Consider the following 14469-nt stretch of genomic DNA (forward strand, 5'->3'; position numbering starts at 1 on the left):
GTCCCTTGGCTACTTCCCCAGGATTCAGCTAACAATTTCCTAGTAGGATCCCAGAAACCCAAAAAGCTAGTCTCTGTAAGGTAAGCATTAAGTAACATGTACCGATATCTGCCCTTGTTTTTCTTAAGTTGTTAGGTGATTGTAAGAAAAACAGAAAATGCTTAAATGCTAAATGCCTCAGAAAACCTGACTTACTATACTGGCCCAGAAACAATGAGAAGTCCTTTTATATAGAATAAAGGTTTTACAGTTTTTCCAAAATTTAACTGATATCTTAAACTGACTAAACCCAGTCATGTCAAGCAAGGCAGTGTCTGCTATAAACTAAAATGGAACATAAACCAAAGTCATGAAGTTCCATTCACTGGTCTGCAAGCACAGCACGGGGGGGGGGGGGGGGGGGGAGGGGGGTCCTGTTCTGCACATACCCAATGCCATACTCTTAGTGTGCACACGTGTTATCTATTGAGGATTACAGAAATGACTTGTTCTCTGATACTAAATCCCACCTAACCACTTCCACAACAAAGTCATAATAAATAATAAAACTGCAAATAGCAACATCAAGTATGGTGCCGGGGCAGTACCTCACTGACGGTAATTTAAAGCGAAGGGGATAGGCCAGGAGGTCACCAACCTTCTGCTTGTCTAAGATCTTCATGGCGTAGTACTGCTCAGTAGCTTTATGCTTCACCAGCATGACTCTTCCAAAGGAACCCGTTCCAAGGGTTTTCTTCCTTTCAAAATCCTCAAGCCCAGCATTACTCTATTCAAGTATTAAAAAAATAAAATAAGGTTTTAAATTAGAAATTTCCACAAGACCACAATTATTATCACTTCAGTGTTATATAACCTGGGTGGACAATTTAACTTGTAGCTATTCATGTAGAAACAATACATATATACTCTTTAAATTTCAGGTTATTAATTCTATATTCTCCTTTGATTAACAAAAGTCCTATGAAGAATATTTTATAAAATGTAATAAAATAAAAGCCTTGGTTAGAATATTAATAGTCATATTTCAATTCCAATGTGAGCATCCTAATACATGTACAATGAACTACTTATACATTTTAAGAATTTTAAATCCACAGACAAATAACATATGCGATCAGAGAATGCCTGTAAAAAATTGTACAAATGAAAAGTGAGAGGTCAGGTCTTTCATGCCTCTGAGGAAAGTGGCGCTGAGTCTTTGCATGTAGTTAGAGAACTAGACACCAGCCATAGAGCTAGATGAAAGCCCAGACATCAGCTGCAGATATAAGCATTGGTCATAGAACCATGCAGGCTGGAAAACTAGGTAACAGCCCTGGGACTTGGTAACAGTCGTGGAACTAGGTAATGGTGTCAGACCCCTGTATGGTCCCAGACTTTCTCCTTGACTGTAATAATCCAGCACTACCTAAAACAGGAAGGGAAGAAATGTCTTCATTCTAGAAGACCCAAAGCCAGAGTCTCAGAACAATAATCAGATTCTTCTCCTAGTTGAATAGATGCTTTGTTAAGCAAACATCTCTGTTTGGCTTTGACTAGTGCACAGAAGCAAAAAATTAGAGGTATCAATCTATTCAATTTGCTAGGGACAAATTACGTGCTAGCAACAAGTAGTGACTGCAACCCATCTGCTCAATAGGCTCCGCTATGAAAGCACCCATGAAAATCTCAGAAAATGTTTCCAAGGCTCACTCTGCAGCATTAGCTTGAGCAAAGACTGATGGGATAGGTACGGCTCCCCTATATCGGGCAGATCAGGACACTGCAGGAGTGCACTGCAGTCACTTAATCTCCACAGTAAAACAAATGTTGCTTTGGAGAGACATCTTATTGAGCCATTACAGAAGGAAAGCAAATGTACTGACACTGTATGTTCATTTCACATTTAAGGAAATTCTTATCAAGAATAAACGTCCTTATGATGCTGACTGAGTTAAATCTGTGATTTTACATCTAAGTGTTGGCGTTACTGGCACAGGTGGACTGCAATGGCTACCACAGTACATTCAAGCAGGGGAACAAATAATGCCCAGCATGCCGTTCCTCTGAGTCTGATCACTGCTTTTCCTCATCTAAGAAAACAATGCCCTCCTCCTTGCCCCCTTTTAATGTTTCACGTGACAAATGGTATAACTAAAAATATTTCAGAAAATATTTAACTTATATTACAGCAATTTGCAATTACTATGGAAACTTAGAGCAGTCTTGGTGGTAGAAAATCTGTCTAGTATACATGAGACCCTGTGTTCAATGCCCAGGCTGTGCTAAAAAATAAAACAACATAACTGTCTCCATTTAGGGATTCTATAAGAAGGTGCTTCCTTCTCCAGCGAAGGTACCCATAAAATTATCAATTAGTGAATTATATCACAGCATTACGGTGGAGTTCTCACAAAAACTGAAATGTGTAAATTAGCAATAAGTCAAACAAGAATCATGAATTTACTTTCAATTGCAGACAAAACAAAGCTTCCTTACCGGGGGAGGGTTCTCCCATTTCCTCAGAAAGTCTTCTTTGGCTTTGGCTAGAAATTCTTTCACTGGAAAAAAGAGAAGAAAACAGACAGTGGCTGGTAAGAGTGCTTGTACCACATAAAGAAGACACATCACACACATCACACAAATATCCTGTGTGAGAAGCTGTTGTAAGGATATGTGTGCATCAGGGTGATAGCCCAGGGAGTTACTGGTGTCTCCAACTTCTAAAGGCCCTGACTAGTGCTTTATGTAGGGACCACTCTGACAACATCAAAGCCAGTAACAACCATGCTCCAGAAAACATACCTGAAGTCATGGAAACGATATCAACTAATGACAAACTAGTGACTGGGTAAGCTGTGAGTGATCAATGGAGTCTGAATCTCGAGCTGAGGATATCCACACGTCTTGGTCAGTGCAGTTTTGAGAATAACCAGCTATGGCAGTTCCAGGGACAGGCTATGTGCTTTAGATCTGTGGTCTCTCCACAGCAGAGAGCAGAGGAGAAGCCACAGACTGACAGGTACAGACAGGATCTACAAACCCATGAAACCCAAAAGGAACAAAACACTAATTACAATGCAAACTATTTTAAAAACTAGCTCTGAACTTATAACAACAATGAAACTGAATGTCTGATTTAAAATTTACATTAAAATAAAGTCAAACAAAAAGCAGATGTTTACATAATGGTTAATAATAGTTGTATTTGTAGAGCTGTGGTTTATATTGTTAAATTGGTTAACTAAAGATGAGTCACTTAAGAGTATGTCCTGTTTACACACTCCTCCCACAAATTCACTAACAAGGGCTTCTATTTTTTAAAACAAATTTTGGTATTTTAGAAACAAATAACTGTAAACATTTAAAAATGATATATTCTTATTTTTTTGTGAAAAATGAGAATAAAATTGGATTACACAAGATCCCTTTACTATCTCTTTTGTTCAGCAGATTCCTGCCATTTCTCTATGTGGCTTCATGGAGGAGCAGGGATGAAAGGCCACAGGACAGTAAGATGCTGAGGAAGTCAAGCTGCTGCATCAGCCTCTACTTTAGAAACAAGAAAAAGCTGGAAGAAAGCCAGAATTATGATAGATAAGATGAGGGCTGCGGCACTACCATAGATGTTCAAGACCAGCCTGGGCAACACCGTGATTTCTAGGCATGGCTAGAGGCAAGGACTCTGTCTCACACAAACAACAAAACTATCCTAACAAATCCCCCAAATAGGACAGAACAGAACCTGTAGTGAGCAGTGGGACCTGATCCATCTTGTGGTGTGTAGTACTCTTTCTCACTTTCTCTACAGGGCAATACCTTTGGTCCAACACAAACCAAAATGGCACTTGACATTCTGTTATGCCATTTTGATATGATGACTGTGGTTGAAATTAAAGGAGGGCAGACACTAGATAAACTGAGGCCTGTGATTGGACGAGAAAAAAGGATAGGCAGGAACAGAGTTTTGGAAAGGAGAAAGAAGCCAGAGAGAAGAGGGAGAGTCAAGATGGAGGATGAAGATGACCCATCTCCATGTGGCTCTGCACAGCCACAGGTAGTTATGAATATCTTGTAAGGGATAGATTATTATAGGTCAGCTCGTCTTATCTAGGTGGGCGGATTATATCATATCAATTGGCTCTGAGATTATTGTGTGGACGTTTTGTGGATTGTAAATTTATTAAGATAATCTGACATAAAACCACTGCTAAGTTACAAGTTTCTGGAGTTTTGAATTTGTCAGGCTGGTGGTAGTGTGGTTAGAGTTCTTGGCTGGCCCTCTTCCAGAAGGGGGCAGTTGCTGGGACTAGAGAGCCAGGTCTCTGAGACCAGAGTCTGGAGGGCGGCCGCCACTGAGATGAATAGACCCCGCTGATGCCATATGGCTCTAATGATGTCAGCTATAGCGAGGGTTGGTGGATTGTTTTAATATTTACCTCAACAGATGACATTGAGGAGCTTCAATAGTAAACAGTAGTTCTGAAAGAATGCTGGCTTATGCATTTCGGGGAATAGCGTTTTACTCCTTTCTAAGTATTATACAGTATTTCCAAAATACTTATTTTTAAAAATTAGAGAAAATTAACTTTCAAAGTCAAATTTCTCATATACAAAAACAGCAAATTAACTGTTGCACCTAATTATCAACATGTGATCTAACTCATTGTAGGACTAGAAAAAACAAAAAACAAAAAAACCCACACTTGATGATTCTGAAAATAATACATTTCTAGTTTTTTCTGAAAACTATTTCAGTTCCCATGTATAGCAGAACTTGTGCAAGTTACGGTGAGGACCCTCCAGGCTCCTGCAGAGATCAGAGGGGCTGGAGAAGGGATAAGTGGAGACAGAACCCCAAATGTCCTGCCTCAGCGGCTGTTGTGGCACTGAGAGCAGGTTTGAAGGGAACGAAGGTCAGGGAGCAGTGGGAGCCATGAGGACAGGTGACAAAGACTGTGCTGTGAACAATGTCTTCTGTCTCGGTGATGAGCTCCATGAGGAAGGCTTCTGATGTGCCTCCGTACTCACTTGTGCTCTGGAATGTTCTCCATCCTCAGGAGGATTTTAAGTTCACTGACAAGCCATACTGGGGCAAGCAGTCAGAAAAGTTATGTAAAACCATTACTAAGGTGCATAATATACACTAGTAAAATAATAAGTATCAGTAACATCTTAACATATAAAGGCATTTTCTTTAGAATTAAGGATATGTTAGTTATGTTACTAAATAATACCATAAAGAAGACTGTTCCTGAAATACAATTCTGTCATATGCAGTATGTATAAACATGCAATCTCTAGTATATATGTACACTATTTAGATACAAAGTCCGCTTTCAATACAATAGCTGTAATTGATTATCTTTAAACGATCTTTAGACAACAAACAATTCAGAACCGCATGGATTTGCCGTGGACTTTCTTATTTTCAGACATGGGTGGATTTAACTTCTAACTGCTTTTCTATGGGCACTGACACAGTTGTCACCCACTGAGAGGTTAGTAGGTAATGAAGGAGATGGAGGAATGACAGGCAGGCTCACACACTGGACCCCATTCCATTCAAAGTGCCATGAAACACATTGCTGCTTCTATTGTGTGATCTGTACATATATTTAACCATTTGAACCGGCGTGAGCAGCTAATACACAGGTTTGGAACCTGGTACAGAAGAATAACAGCTCTAATATTTCATAGCTGTATGATCAGGAATCTGCAGCAAAGCTTTTAATAGTAACTGATGACTATCTTTACTTCAGAGAATGGCTTTTCTGCAAATGTCTTTTGTTCTGTGTTGTTTAATAATGGGGCAAAAGGGGGCATGTCAAATACTTATTCATGTACAATTTTACTTATCCAAATGAAATGATTTTTCTCTTTAATTTTTTGTCATTTCTAGAATCTACCATGTTGTACTTTAAAAGAGCATACTAAAGAAATCTAAATGCTCACCCAGGGTTTGTTAGCATTACTTATCTACCCAAGAGATAAAGAAAGATGCAACAAGAGACAAATCTCATGGATTTCCACAAGCATATAAAAATATTCTCATTTCTTACCACTTTCTGCCCCAGACCCGATGCCTGATGTCCTTGTACATTAGTTGGATGCAAGTCACAGCTTACTGTCAGAGTTCATTTTGTTTGTTTGTTTGTTTGTTTGTTTGTTTATTTAATGTATATGAGTACACTGTTGTTCTCTTCAGACACACCAGAAGAGGGCATCTGATCCCATTATACATGGTTGTGAGCCACCATGTGGTTGCTGGGAATTGAACTCAGGACCTCTGGAAGAGCAGTCAGTGCTCTCAACCACTGAGCCATCTCCCCAGCCCTAGAGTTCATTTTAAATAGGAAATTTAACTAACACTTCAAGCATGATATGATCGTACCTATGCGATTCACAATACTCAACAATGAACAAGAATGCTGCAGTAACAACCCTGAGCAAACCCACCAGGTCTGCACTAGATAAACCAGACAGCTGCTTATCTGCCATGGCACACTGTGAGTCACACTGCACACAGTCTTACTGCCAGATGTCACCCTGACCACCTCATGTGCAGAATGTATACAATATCACTGAGACGAGACACTGCTACAGATGTTGACTCTAGAGCCTCTAACAAGGGGCATCTCATCTTCCCCATCACACTTCGTACAATAGAAGGACAACATTCAGCCAGAGTAAATTAAAAAACAAAAGAAACAGAGAAAACAAGTATAAATGCCTACAGAATATAAATGCCTACAACAAAAGCACAACTAAATATTGTTTCACTCAAACTGCATCTTTTCAAAAGCCATTCTTCAACCATGAGCCTCTCGCAAACTGACAGCACTTGTAATTTTAAAGAAAATTTAAATGAAACCAATTTTGATATCAAACAGCAGTTGTTAGTTTAAATTTTTTATCCTCAGAAGTGTATTATTTAAATATATGTAACCAAATAAATGAGTAAATTAACATTTTATTTCTACCAATATTTAGAACAAATATATATTTAAATGACTTTATACTAACATGCCACTTTGTAAGTGTAATTTAATCATCATTTAATTTTCATATATATGCTTCTTCCTCTTCAGACATAGCCAACTCCTTTTTAATAAAACAAGCATTTACTATTAAACTTTCTATTCAGTTATTTGCAAATATTATCTTATATTTTGATTTTAAGTATTTCAGCTTAAACATTTTTGTGAGAAAAGAAATGATTTAATTTTGTATTGTTTTTTGTAACATTTTATAGATAATAAATATGACCTCATGAAGCCGAGAAAGTTATAGTAGGGAAAATGACATGCGAATGGGTATCACTTGGAAAGTAAACTGAAGCTTCACAGAGGACACATTTGTGCCAAATTTTGAAAGATAAAAAGCTGTTCTGCTTTTGGATGGGAAAGAGGATGGAGACAAAATGTAGGTAGGGAAGGGCCCTGGTTCAGGTGGCAGATTCGTTGGGATCAGCTATGCGGGGAATTATAACTTAGAATGGCTTATAAATTAGAATACTAGTTTGTGGCTAAAACTATAAGAGGACAGGCCTGTCACTGGACAAGAAGGAAGGATAGTTGGGAACAAAGTTTTAGAAAGAGGAAGAGGGAGAGAAGGAGCAGTGATAACGTGGAGGCAGACTTCTCTGCATGTCTGTATAGATACAGGTTCTTATGAATATTTTACAAGGGAAAGATGTGTACAGGATGATTTCACTTGTGGGCAAATTATATCAATTGGATCAGAAAAAAAAAAAAGCTGTTCTGACTGGCAGGGTTGTAAGACACAATATTGTGTGCTGAGGTGATCTTGTACAAAAGGCATGAAATTCATTTGTCCAACCTAGCAGAGTCTTAGAAAAGCAAGGAACAGGAACCTGGGAGCATCTTCTCCGCAGCTCCAACAGAAGAGATGCTCTCGCCCTCTGCTCTCCACTACTGCGCTGACAGTCACGACTGCGTGGGAGGGGAGGAGCTTGGTTCTGTGGAGGCTGGATGCCCCAGAGAAGGGGGATGCTAGAGGGATGAGGTAGGAGTGAATGGGTGGGTGGGTGAGTCCCCATTAGAGGCAAAGGGGAGGGGCAGGGGTGGGATGTTTGTGGAGGGTTAGACCAGGAAGGGGACATTTGAAATGTAAACAAAATTATTAAAAAAATACTAAGAGTGAGAAAAGAAAAAGGCAAGAGACATGTGAATGCTATTCAGACAACTGAAGAGACTCCACCACTGTGATCTTAGAACCCACAACTGGAGTGGGTATAACTTTAATCTGTTCTTTAAGAATGGTTTCCAAGAAAAGATTTAGCTCTTGTCTATATTTTGTGTTCTACTAACTTTCACTCACATCTGTCAATCACCCCACCTGAGTTCTGATTTATCTGTGCTGGATTTTCACCAACTTATTTGCTTACATGGTTCTTTTTCTGAACACTTCACAAGCTAGCATAGAAATGTAGCTCAAAATCCACTCTATAGCTACAACCTATACATTCCAAAATATAGTTGAATTTTAATTTATAAAAGTTACTTCTTGGTTCATGAGTTATTGGTATTTATTAAGTCCATAAGTGTTATGGTTTTTTATATGCTTGGCCCAGGTAGTGGTGCTATATTAGAAGGTGTGGCCCTGTTAGAGTAGGTGTGTCACTGTGGTCATGGGCTTCAAGACCCTCATCCTAGCCTGGAAGCCAGTCTTCTGCTAGAAGCCTTCAGATAAAGGCATAGAACTCTCAAGTCCTCCTGTATCATGCCTGTCTGGATGCTGCCATGTTCTTGACTTGATAATAAACTGAACCTCCAAACCTTTAATCCAGCCCCAATTAAATGTAGTCTTTATAAGACTTGCTTTGGTCATGATGTCTGCTCACACCAGTAAAACCCTAACTAAGACAATAAGCAAACATATTTTTGTTTGTTAATTAGCCTTTATTGACTAAACTAAATTACTCCACATCAAATATATTGTAAGTAAATATATCTCCAGTCTTTGAAATTTGTTGAATATGCTTAATTATGTAATAAGCAGTCTTTATATTTCTCTTTATTCTCTAATTACTATGTAAGAAATCTATCTATCTATCATCTATAAATTTTATATTTTATAATTTATCCCATATAGGTTAGTTTTGTTTTATGCATTTGAGAAATCTCTCTATACATAATCAATATATTTTTTATTTTATAATTTATCCCTTATAGGCCAGGTTTGTTTTATGCATTTATATCTCTTTATACATAATCTATGAATTTTGTATTTTATAATTTCTCCTAAATAGGATAGTTGTGTTTTGTGCATTTTGAGACTTGGAGGTATACATGGTTTTCATTTCTTCTTGTCATTGATGTTAAATAGGGACCCATAAATTACTTGAATCTCTGATATTTTACTATAAAATAAAATACTTTGAAGGTTCAGACACTTACAAGCATGGTGTAGGAAGCCTGAAGGGCTTGTGCTAGCAGAGATTTTTTCATTTGTTTCTTATGGTATCAATATGTTACCAGCCTGGATCTGTTCCAACAGTATGTTTTATTAGCCACAAAATTAATATACATTAAACCCGAAATGTTGAGAGGAATCTGCTGATTGTCATTTCTTCAAAGAGACATCCTACATAAACAAACACATATCCCACCTTTGACCTCAGGGACTTAAGCCAAGGCATGTAAACTTCCCGTGTATCTTCCCAGCAGAGGTTGAGTTTTCTAAACAACATTCACTGAGATGATCATCTCAGGATCCTGAATGCCCACAGAACTAGTAGTCTCAGGATGGATAGACTGAAGGGCTTATCTTCTGATTTTTGTGAGGACATTTACAGGAGAGTCCTTAGCTGGGTATGGTGGCACAGACTTCTATGGTCAGGCCCTCAGGAGACTGACCTCTGTGGGTTTGGCACCACAGTGGCCTACACAGTGAGTTCAACAACAGCCAGAGCTACATTGTGAGACCCTGTCTCAGCTTTGGTCAAGTAGGTATGAATTCAATTCAGTGCAGTTAAATCAGCTCCCTTATGGCTCCTTTCCAGTTCCCACCTTCTCTTCTGCACCCTGGCAATTTCATCTGGAGAATTTAGACTTCTCTTAAGGTGTGCTTGTCACAGAGTCTTCAGCAAACTAAGATACTGGATCTTCACTATGTTTTTCCTTTTAGAAAGAGCTTTAAAGTATGTAGTCTCCAATCCTAGATTTCCCTCCCCTTCACTGGAATGCTTCATATGAGATTTTAAGATAAAATGAGATCTAGATGTTTGATGATTGATTTGTTACCTTAAAATTCAAAACTGCCACCAGGAAGTGCATGGTGCCGATATCTTGTTGATTTGGTCAAAGCACATGACCTCTGATTGGCAGATTCAGGCTTTTAAGTTTTGCTTTAAGTTTTCCCATGTGCTAGGTGTGTGGTGGTTTGTGCTGGAGGTCTCTGGCACCAAAACAAAAACTTGTTTTCATTAATTAACTATAAAACATAGCAGACAAACAATAACAACTACTCTCTCTTCTGTTACTACTGCCTCAAGTGAACACTGCTCAATGAATATGTAGACTGACCTGCTTTTATATAACAGTGTTTTCTTCACAGACTTTCCCATTTGTTTTCTGAGACAGGGCTTTGCTGTACCAGTTGCTATTCTGTATATTTTGAGGCAGGATCTGGCTTAAGAGCTCAGGTTGGCCTCAAACTCCTGAGCCTAGATTGCAGACTGCACTGCCACATCTAGCTTCCAATCTCATAATTTCTCTTATTTATTTTATCTGTGAGTGCATACGTGTATAGTGCATGCATGTGTGTGTGTGCAGGTGCACATGGAGGTTAGTTGTCATTCCACTCCCCCAGGCTCCCACCCTTGCCACCATCCTATGGTTTTGAGACTGAATCACTGTCAGAACCACAAGGAAGTTGTTTTGTCTATAATGGCTGGCCACCTGTCTCTGGACTCAGTGCTGTGGTTACAGGATCATGGAGCCATGCTGAGCTTTAATGTGGATTTTAGAATCTAAGCTCAGGCCCTCATGCTTACAGAAGCTCTCTTTCCCACGGAGCCACCTCCCTAGCTTATACACATTAAGCTTCATCTTGCCCATTTCCTTCATGAGGCTGGTTTTTCACCTCATTAATTTGCTTTCCTACAATGAGCAATATGCACTCTTCTTGATAGCTTGCTTGTTATCTTGCAAGTAGCAGGTGAATTTTCTCATCATCTTTCCTTATCATAATACAATGTTTCTTTTCTATTATCAGCTTCTTTTCATCCTAGTCTTGTTCTTATTAAGAAATTCATTTTGTTTATGAATGTGTATGCAAATGCCTAAGTGTATATGTGCACACACACACACACACACACACACACACACCTAAGTCTGCTGATGCCAAGAATCTTTGAGAGCTGGAGTCACAGTTGTATGCTGCCTGATGTAGGTGCTAGATGTATTGTTAAAAGTCATGGGGCACCAATGTTGTTAGAAGATGATGTCCCAGGTTTCAGCACCAATGTTAGAAAAAGGATGAATAGAGTGTAGTGGGGGGGGGGGGGATATGGCCCATGGAGGTGTGACAAGGCCTGAGGCCTTCACCCTGAGAGACCAGCCACACGTATAGTACAGAACAGAGTTTATTCAAGTCATGGGAGAGTTAAGAGGGTGGTAGAGGAAGAGAGAAAGAGAAAGATTTAGAGAGATAGAAATAGATAGATAGATAGGAGAGAGAGAGAGAGAGAGAGAGAGAGAGAGAGAGAGAGAGAGAGAGAGAAGAGGGAATAGAGGAGTAGAGGCCATCCATGAGCACTTGGAGAGAGAGGGGGGAAGGGAAGGGGAAGAGAAGGGATAGGGGCAGGAGAGCAAGAAAGAGCAGCAGAACAAGAGAGGCAAGAGAGAGAGAGAGGAGGGGGCAAGCAGTCCCTTTTATAGTGTCAGGTCACTGGGGCGGAGCATACCTGGTTATTGCCAGGTAACTGAGGGGTGGGGTTTACAGAATCGCAACACTGGGACTTGAACTCAGGTCTTTATGGCTGAGCAGAAAAGGCTCCTAAGTGCTGAGCCATGTCTCCAGCCCTGCCAGGATTATTTCCTCTGTCCTATTTCACAGATTTTGAGTTCCTCAAAACACTGAAGAATTAATTCTGATTCTAAATGTAGTTTTTTTAAACAAATATCTCTGAATATAAGTTCATTCTTTTTCTATAAAAGGCTGTGATTTTATCCTTTAATCATGTATAACCCTTTTTATAGGCTCAACATTCCTTTTCTTTTTTTCTTTTCCTTTTCTTATTTTGCTTATTTATCCACAAACAGTTGAAAGGTTTTAAAATCTTTACACATGATCTAAAAATCAAGTAGCAAGTTTTTCTTTGGCTCTCTTATTTTCTATGTAGATGCTATTCTTGGATATTTTTCTGTGTGCAATGTATTATTAAACAATCCACACTTTAAGAAAGGTGCTTGATGACTCAGCAGTCAAGGGCACTGGCTATACTTGCAGAGGATCCAGGTTCAGTTCTCAGCACCCACATGGAGGCTCACAAGCATCTGAAGCTTCAGTTCCTGGAGATCCGATGGAGAAACGGTGTCTGAAGTGCTCACATGCATTAACAACAACAAAGAAATGTGTAAGTGTCCGGGACCATAAGGAACTTGCTGGTATTGATGATACCAGCACATCAAGGGAGAGCCCTGTAGTACCCAGCAAACCAAGGCCATCCCTTCAATGTGCCGACCTCATGAATACCCGGCTGTCCCAACAGGGCGGTGAGAGCGCAGACACAGTGCTGTGCTGCACCCACTTCCTCGCCAGCCTCATTCAGGGACTTAGTGAGGAGGAACTGGTTGCTTCTCTTACTTGAAGGCAAGTAATCCAGAGAAAACCAACTCTAGCACGGCCCTCATCCTTCCGAGGAGGAAGATCAATCAGCTACTCATTCCTGTTTAGGTCTGCACACTTCTGAAAACCATTAAGTGATGCTTTCTTCTTCAGGCTGACCCCTCAATTGAGTTGAACGAAGAAGCAAGCTCCCTGAGGAGCTTAGAATTTACACATATTTGCAGTGTGTCATATGAGGTTTCCTTATGTGTGATGTGCAAATCATGGTGAGCATATCTGTCTCTTCATGCCTTATTACTGCAGTGAGAAAATAAGAAATCTTCTCATGGTGAAACAACAGAATGCAGAATCATCCTCTCTAGACATCCCACTGTGCACAGAATGCCTGCTCTTGAACCCCTTGTCTGGCTATGACAAAGGACCTGTTGACTAACGTTTCTTCTCCACAGATCCCTGGCTCCTGCTCTTCACACAGGATTTGGTTTGTGACCCAGGAGTGCACAGTAACTCAGTGTGTCAGATGACTCAGCTCCATCACACACAAACTGCACAGAAAGCTGCTACATGCTGTGATGACAGACCATCAAACACAGAGAAAATAAAGAAATCATGTGGTCTCAGAAAGAACACTTGAGACAGGTGATAGGATTCCAGGATTCTTCACCAGTCCCAGTGCTTGCCAAAGCTTAGCTCTTCCTTTGCCTTGGAACTCAACAGCTTTTGCATTCTGAAAACTCCTATATCTTTCTATGCTTCTGCCTGCCTGAGTAGGCTGCTATGTCTTCTAGTCAAAGGGCCTCATGGAACCCAACTGAATTTTGGGAGAACTTTAGAACTTATTTAAATCTTCACCAAATGAAACCAGCTTACAAGGGGGCGACCAAGGCTCCTTTGATATGTATAAGCATTTTAGATGCTGGAGAGGAGGGAGAATGAGTACAATTGAAGCACTCAAGGGATGGCTTTCACTTAGGAGGTACAGATCTAGAGCCAGAAACTCACAGGCAAATATATAAAATTTGCTTTATGTATAAAATACTGTGGCTTTGCTTCTAAAGTACAGAAACATCACCTTCAGAGTTTGTAATGGAGGTACTGAATGCTATTATGGTCCTTGGCGATTCTACAAGGAATACAAATATGGAAGATCATAACTCATACATGATGCATGGGTGGATCTCCCCTGACTTGCTAAGGAGTTTAATCTTTACTTTAGTGGCAATTTCAGAACTGCAGGTTTCACACTGTATTAAGAAATGGACTTATTTCAATTTAAAAATCAGTATGAAAAGTCATCTGAAGAGACATGAAAGACGAAGCGCAGGAGGAGAAAGCAAGCCAGTCAGTATAAGGTGCTGAAAGACAGTGATGCCCAGTTCTAAAGGTCCTCGCAGTGCTATGGGTCTAGAGAAAACTCCTGATGTACAATCAATGGGACTAAATAACCCAATCCACAATCAGGGTGACAAGCTAGGGCTGTGGAGTCATTAAGAGAAGTGAGCATCAAGATGAAGGACAGATGTTAAGGGAGAAAGATGAAGCTAACTCTCATACTGGATGTTCAGGTAGTGACTGAGGCGTGGGCAGGGATGAGATCACTCAGAAAATGCAGTACTGAGAGGGCCAAAGGCAGATTCTCAGAGAAGAGCATGCAATTATCGGGAAGGAGAGAGG

General features: G+C 39.9%; 1 protein-coding gene across 2 annotated transcripts in view; it reads right to left on the reverse strand.

Annotated features, from left to right (window-relative positions):
- PRKACB (protein kinase cAMP-activated catalytic subunit beta) overlaps positions 1-14469 on the reverse strand; it is a gene marked incomplete at its 5' end in the record, with an annotated part of 83815 nt that overhangs the window by 25387 nt on the left and 43959 nt on the right. For both annotated transcript variants that reach the window (XM_080915317.1, XM_080915316.1), the window contains 2 exons: positions 638-766; positions 2479-2540. In XM_080915317.1, coding sequence (XP_080771443.1) covers positions 638-766; positions 2479-2540 — 191 coding nt within the window. The remainder of the gene's footprint in view (positions 1-637; positions 767-2478; positions 2541-14469) is intronic.

Source organism: Micromys minutus (assembly GCF_963924665.1).
Source record: "Micromys minutus genome assembly, chromosome: 4".
Taxonomy (NCBI): domain Eukaryota; kingdom Metazoa; phylum Chordata; class Mammalia; order Rodentia; family Muridae; genus Micromys; species Micromys minutus.